At 44.5% G+C, this 7350-nt stretch overlaps 1 protein-coding gene across 1 annotated transcript; it reads left to right on the forward strand.

The window, feature by feature from the left end:
- Positions 1-696: 696 nt before the first annotated feature.
- On the forward strand, positions 697-3714 carry LOC125518121 (putative disease resistance RPP13-like protein 1). Its single transcript, XM_048683061.1, has 3 exons — positions 697-2227; positions 2526-2590; positions 2641-3714. The coding sequence occupies exons 1-3, from the start codon at positions 697-699 to the stop codon at positions 3712-3714; spliced, it is 2670 nt and encodes an 889-aa protein (XP_048539018.1).
- The last annotated feature ends 3636 nt before the right edge of the window (positions 3715-7350 follow it).

Genomic DNA, 7350 nt, shown 5'->3' on the forward strand with positions numbered 1-7350 from the left:
GCCCGTTTTGAATGCATAAGCTAGCAAATGATCTACCTTTTTGTTAAAAAAAGGTGTGGAGGAGGCACAGAAGATAATTTGGTCTTCTCGTGTACTGCTTCTAGTTCATAAATAAATTCATAAAAAAAGGGCAGCCCGGTGCATGTAGCTCTCACTTGCGCAGGATCCGCGGAAGGGTCCGACCACTTTGGGTCTATAGTATGCAGCCTTTTCCTACATTTGCACGGCCCTCCCCAGGCTTTTCTTTCTCTCGGCTCCATATGTGAATATAATACATTTTCATTTCAATATGCAGTGTATATTTCACGTCAGGACATACATTTCATTATGTATGCAAATACATACAGGATTTCTAGTCAAAGAACAGTATGTTTGTTAATAATTGCAAAGACATATTGAAACTTAATGATTTTATTGTCACTGGAAGATCATTCGCGATGTTTCACTAGCTTGTTGTTTTGCTGATGTATCAGTTGAGACTAATTTCATGAGAAAGTTTCCTTGCCTAATTTCATGAAAACTTTTGGTGGAAACATATCTGGGGGAAATGGTTGCTAGAATTGTTGGCTTATTTTATACTGTATGACTGCAAAATTTACTTCCATAATGCTAGTTGTGTGATGGTGTTTCTATAATGCTAATTACGTTCATTGTTTGCTCGTAGGTTGAAAAATAGATGTCCAGACTCTAGCCAACATGAGCTTATCTTCCATTGGGGTCATCGGTGCCATCAATGAGTGTGTCACTTTGTTTCAGTGGGCCAAATCCGCCATTTCATCTCTACACTCCCGATGGAGTGGCTCACAGCAGCAAGATCTCCAAGGTCGTGTATCACAGTTGGAGAGTGACCTACAAGGTCTCAGAGATACTCTTCCCATAATGCATGACCTCATTAATAAAGCAGAGTGGAGGAGCCATGATGACGTTGTGGCAAGTCTCCTTCCGAAACTCAAGGATTCAGTGTCTGATGCCGAGGACCTTATTGATGAGTTTAGTTGGTATGAGAAGAAGGTGCAAGTGGAGGGCGATGCAGGTCAGTCTCCTTTCGTTGAATTCTTCGATATTGTCATCCAAAGTAGCTTCAACAAGCTGAATGATGCCCAATTGAGATTGGATCGTCTTTCGAGTCAGCTAAAGGATATCGGGCTTCATGGAGTTACACAGCGATTTGACAAATTTGTCAGGCTGGAGACCACCTCTTTGCCAAGTGAAACAAAAATATTTGGTCGTGATAAGGACCTGGAGCAAGTATTGAGATTTCTCAATGTACCTGAAAATTCAAAACGCAAGAGAGCAACTAGATCAATCACTGTGTCAACAAGCAACCATGTTGGTAACAAATCAAGAATATTCTTTCTTCCTGTTTTGCCAATAGCTGGAATTGGTGGTGTTGGAAAGACTACTTTGGCCCAGCTTATCTGCAGCCATCAACGAGTGAGGTCCCACTTTGACCTGATAATTTGGGTTTGTGTCTCAGATGACTTTGATGTGAAGAGGCTAACTAAAGAGGCCATACAATCCTGTACTAGAAACGAGGGAACAAACGATAATCTGGATTCTCTTCAGCATGCTCTTTCAAACAAAGTGAAAAACAAAAGGTTATTGATAGTCCTAGATGACATGTGGGATGATGCCTTGAAGGAAAATGGGCAGTGTTGGAAGAGGTTTTGTGCACCTTTTAGAAATGTCCAAGAGGGAAGTATGATGTTGGTCACCACTAGATGTCCAAAAGTTATTGAGGGGGTGCGCACAATGGATCCGGTTAACTTAGAAGGTCTAAAGGATGACGTGTTTTGGAATTTCTTCAAATTGTGTGCGTTTGGATCTGAGGAGTCTAACAATGATGCTGAGTTAGAGCGCATTGGTAGAGGAATACTTCGTAAACTGAAGGGTTCTCCTTTGGCTGCCAAAACGTTGGGACGCATGTTAAGCATGGACCTTCAAGCATCACATTGGAATTTTATACTTGAGAGTCAACTGTGGGAGTTGAGACAAGAGGAGACAGATATTTTGCCTGCGCTTCGGTTGAGCTACATGTATTTACCATTCTATTTGAAGCAGTGTTTCGCATTTTGTGCTGTGTACCCAAAAGATTACAAATTCCAGAAGGCACGCTTGGCTGAAATTTGGGTAGCAGAAGGCTTTGTGGAACCGCAAGGTGGTGTTCCAATTAAAGTTCTTAGCCGTCACTATTTTGAAGACCTTGTAGCACGGTCCTTCTTTCAAAAAGCTGGTGGTGGATATGTAATCCATGACTTGCTGCATGACATGGCTCAAAAGGTTTCCGAGCACGACTGCTTCATCTTAAGAAATAAGAGTGACTTTGATAAGGTTCCCCAGAATGTTCGTCATCTATACGTACTCCCTAGCTGCGACTTTGATGATTCCAACTTGTTGACACTATGCAAGTACACGAAGCTGCGTACCCTAATTTGCAAGAAGAATTTAGGGCAAAAGACATGTTTTGCAATGGCTCATTGGTGTACTAATCTTCCGCGTATGCATGTTATTTCTTGTGCCTTCACAAATGAGTTACCAGACACTATTGGCAACTGGAAGCATCTTCGGTACCTTGAAATCTCCGGAGCTTGTCCTTTAAAAAGGATTCCTTCATCTTTCTGTTGGCTATATAATCTGCAGATTTTAAAAGCCAAGAAATGCAAGCTAGAAAACTTGTCCAACGACTTTGGCAAGTTGACCGGTTTACAAAAATTTGAACTGCATGGATTTACTCTTGATTCACGGAGGATAAACTTAAATGAGATACATGCAATTGGTACCTTTCTATCACTGTCAGTGACAGACCTAACCATTGAAAGGAACGAAAATATATCAAGCCTGGAACAGTTTCTGCATCCAGAGTGTGTACCAGCCATCAAGAAAATAAAAATTGAAAGCTGCACGATGTTAGCAACAATACCAACTGAAAAGTTTGGGGATTTTCATTTCCTTGAAGAACTTGACATTGGCTATTGTCCAAACATCTGCTCCCAAAGACTGGTATCATCGTCCCTTAAGAAGCTCAGCCTGCGTGGTGCTGGTCCCTTTTGCAATATTGATTGCTGCTCCCTCACCTACTTTTATTTAGCAAGTGGGCGTGTCAAGTCCATCCAACTACAAACGTGGAGTCTTCCATCTCTACGAGAGTTAACCATCATTTGCCAATCTCTTGCATCTATTGGAGGCAGCATTACAACATTCTCATCCCTTAATGTCCTAACAGTTAAATATTGTTATAAATTGTTAACCCTTGATGACCTCTTAACACAAGAATGTCTACTTGCTATTGAGGAAATTCACGTCGCAGATTGTCTCGAGTTACTGTCCCTGCCATTTGAAAGGTTTGGGAGTTCTCCTAATCTGAAACATCTGGTGGTTGATAACTGCCCAAGTCTCAACTGGCAAAGAGGATTGGTATTGCCATCATCTCTCCAAAGGCTCAGCTTAGAGTGGTGTGGGAATATCTCTCCATATGTTCCGAGCTGCCTAAAGTGCCTCACATCCCTTGTCTCACTTCAAATTGGTGGATGCAATGGTATAACATCCATTCCATGGAACATTTGGCGCAGTAATCTTGTATCACTCAACAAATTGGTGATTGAAGATTGTCCAGACCTAGTTTCAATTGGTGGCGCAGAGGCAGTTGCAAATATAAAGGAGGTGGAGATAAGCAGGTGTCCAAAGTTAGAGGAAGCGGAGCAGATCAATAGATGATCCCGCCCAAGGTATTTGTGCTAACACTTGTTTTCTATCCAGCTTTTACTTCTATATTGTTTAAAATACGCATGCATTATGCAGGTAAAATCCAACTTGTACGCAGAACTTACTTGTTGATCACACCTACCTGAATTGTGTCGAATGTTTTTTTTCCTGCTTGTTAGTTCCAATGCTTAGTCCGTACAGAATACTACTGATGTTTTGAGTAATTTCCTATAGGTGACATTTTTGAAAACTTGCTAACCTATAGATGTACTAGTGGTGCCGTGTTCTGTGTGTTGACTGTTAAGTAAAAACTCTGCTCCTTTTTTTTTGCCAAATTTGCTTTGCTTTATTTAGGGAGCAAAATTTGCTTTTGCTGACCATGTTTCGTTCTTCAAGTACAAGGAGGACTAGATGACAGGCGATGGAGCTGGACTAGTTGGAAGTTGGAAGACCCCAGAGGACAACGGGACGTCATGTACTATTTGCCACGTACGTAGCTGCTTCACCCTTATTGCAGTAATTATTTCCATTTGTGTTTTGATAACTATCAGTTCCCAGTTTGGACAGTCGTAAACTCGTAACCCTTATTGTAGTAATTATTTCCATTTGTGTTCTGCTAACTATCAGTTCCCAGTTTGGACAGTCGTAAACTCGTAACGTATGAACACGAGCGGTCATCTCCCTGTAACAGAACCCCTAGCCTCCCGGGTCGCTTCAGGCGACTCCGGAGGCGCCGCCGCAGCAACCTTCGGAGGCCCTCCCTCGCAGCGCCGTTCACCACGCCGCCGCCGGAGGAGGCCGGCCGCCCGGCGGGCGGCGATGGCGGGGCATCTCCGGCCTCTTGTTTTTTCTTCTGTTCTTCTCCTTGGTCGCCTTCCGATCTAGCCGCTGGCTTCTCGATCTGGCCGCTGGCTTCCTGATCTGGCAGCTACCTGGTGATTCCGGCCTTCCGATTTGGATGAAATCCGTGGCCTAGACTACGTGCGGGGCTGGTTCATGGACGCATCCACACGGCTGCTTCAGAGGTGCACATGCGTGCAGATGCTCGTCCAGGCTGCCGGCTAGCTGCAGCACATATTCACGGCTGCTTGGTCACCTAGGTCTTGGCGGGCAGCGGCATGCCCGGGTCTTCAGGACTAGGTGGAGTTGGCAGATCTGCTTTCTCGCTTCTGATTGCGTCACCAGGAATTGGATCTGGGACAGCGGCGGTCTCGCTGTGGTTTGTGGTCACCATCAAAAGATTTTCTGAGAGTTCATCTTCAAAATCCTGTGGTTGACTTCGGCTGCGAGAAATGCAAACTATGGACGAAGTCTTGATGCAGAGGGATGGTTGTGCGGTGGCGGCGGTCACACCGCATGTTGCTGCTAGGATTGTGGAAAAGTGGTGGCGACAACACACGAATGACTTTGATGGTGGTGCTACTTGAGCACCCGGTCTTGAACTTCGGGGTGAAAGCCTAGGTTTGGCCCGAGTTGGGTATACCTGGCAATGGCGATGTTTTTACGTCGTTACCCTGAAGGCGTTGCTGTTGAAAAACCTCACCGTCCGTGTGGTGTCATGAGATGGTCGGTGCAGATATGGTCATTGTTATAGTTTGTCGATCCAGGATCGGATTGCTTTGGACATTTTTTTCTTTTTTCCTCGCCTATACGCATAGCTTTGGTCTTATATGACTTTGCTATTTTCCGGCATGTTTTTGTGTGTGTGCGTTGGTGTTGGTTGTGTGCATCCTACCTATGGAGAGGCCGGGTGTATGCTCATCGTGTTTGTATCTTCTTGATGCTCTATTTTGAGTCAATAAAATCCACCCTTTATTGAAAAATGAACACGACAGAACATTTTATTGTGTGTCTAAGACATGTTGTATCTGTTTTCATCTGTGTGTTTTGGTGCATCTTAACTCTGGAATTATTGGTTGATTATTTCAAAAGTAAGGATTTTACTGTAGTGTGCTGCAGAGCTATTACTTTGGCTCAATAATACAGTATATGTGTGTGCTGCTGATGTTGTTTTTTGAGAATCACCGTCGGGGGGGGAGGGGGGTTCCCCACCAGAATATATTACTCAAAGTCTGCCGAAGCAGCAAGTACAGAATTACAAAGGCATGTTGGAGGAGACGTCCTCCTTGTCACTCGTTTCCATGAAATAATGCAACCAGAGATCTAAGTATGAGATAACAAGTCATAGGGTTATTACAGAACATTGGTCAACGGACCTAAATAGCATCTCGTTGCGGGCAGCCCAAATCTTCCATAACTGAGTTAATAAAACCATAGGCAAAGCGTTGGGAGGAAGAGTGACGTCCCACAGCTCGGCAATCTCCGAAACCTGCGGAGTAATGCCGATGCTGCCACACCCTATCTGCAAGAGAGCATGTGATGAAGAGGTGGATCGTATCCTCGGGCAGCTGAGAACATCTTGGGCATAAGTTGGAAGAGATGATGTTCTTGTGCGCCAGATTTGCCCTAGTATTGATCCGATCCTTGAAGAGGAGCCATGCAAAAACTTTTAGCTTCTGCGGAGCCTTGGAGCACCAAATGAGAGAGTGTAGGATCGAAAGTATGTCTAGAGGGGGGGGGGTGATTAGACTACTTGACCAAATAAAAATCTAGCCTTTTCCCAATTTTAGTTCTTGGCAGATTTTAGCTATCTTAGCACAAGTCAAGCAATCTCCACACAATTCAAGCAAGTACGCAAAAGAGTATATGAGCAGCGGAAAGTAAAGCATGCAACTTGCAAGAATGTAAAGGGAAGGGTTTGGAGGATTCAAACGCAATTGGAGACACAGATGTTTTTGTCGTGGTTCCGATAGGTGGTGCTATCGTACATCCACGTTGATGGAGACTTCAACCCACGGAGGGTAACGGTTGCGCGAGTCCACGGAGGGCTCCACCCATGAAGGGTCCACGAAGAAGCAACCTTGTCTATTCCATCATGGCTGTCGCCCACGAAGGACTTACCTCACTAGCGGTAGATCTTCACGAAGTAGGCGATCTCCTTGCCCTTACAAACTCCTTGGTTCAACTCCACAATCTTGTCGGAGGCTCCCAAGTGACACCTAGCCAATCTAGGAGACACCACTCTTCAAGAAGTAACAAATGGTGTGTTGATGATGAACTCCTTGCTCTTGTGCTTCAAATGATAGTCTCCCCAACACTCAACTCTCTCTCACAGGATTTGGATTTGGTGGAAAGAAGATTTGAGTGGAAAGCAACTTGGGGAAGGCTAGAGATCAAGATTCATATGGTTGGAATTGAATATCTTGACCTCAACACAAGTGTAGGTGGTTCTCTCTCAGAAAATGTGTATTGGAAGTGTAGGTATGTTCTGATGGCTCTCTCCACGAATGAAGAGTGGGTGGAGGGGTATATATAGCCTCCACACAGAATCTAACCGTTACACACAATTTGCCAAACTCGGTGGGACCGAATGGTTAAACTCGGTCGGACCGATTCAGCAAACCTAGTGACCGTTAGGATTTTCGGTGGGACTGAGATGCAACTCGGTAGGACCGATATGGTTAGGGTTAAGGCATAACGTAATCTCGGTGTGACCGATTACACAAACTCGGTGGGACCGATTTTGGTAATAAGCTAACCAGAGAGTTGGTCAGGTAAACTCGGTGGGACCGATTTGCTCATCTCGGT

Source organism: Triticum urartu, chromosome 7 (genome assembly GCF_003073215.2).
Source record: "Triticum urartu cultivar G1812 chromosome 7, Tu2.1, whole genome shotgun sequence".
Taxonomy (NCBI): Eukaryota; Viridiplantae; Streptophyta; class Magnoliopsida; order Poales; family Poaceae; genus Triticum; species Triticum urartu.

Coding starts and splice junctions, on each gene's coding strand:
- LOC125518121 (XM_048683061.1), top strand. CDS start 697: ATGAGCTTATCTTCCATTGGGGTCATCGGTGCCATCAATGAGTGTGTC. Junction 2,228..2,525: donor AGCACGGTCCTTCTTTCAAA/AAGCTGGTGGTG, acceptor TTGTGCCTTCAC/AAATGAGTTACCAGACACTA. Junction 2,591..2,640: donor CCTTGAAATCTCCGGAGCTT/GTCCTTTAAAAA, acceptor TATAATCTGCAG/ATTTTAAAAGCCAAGAAATG.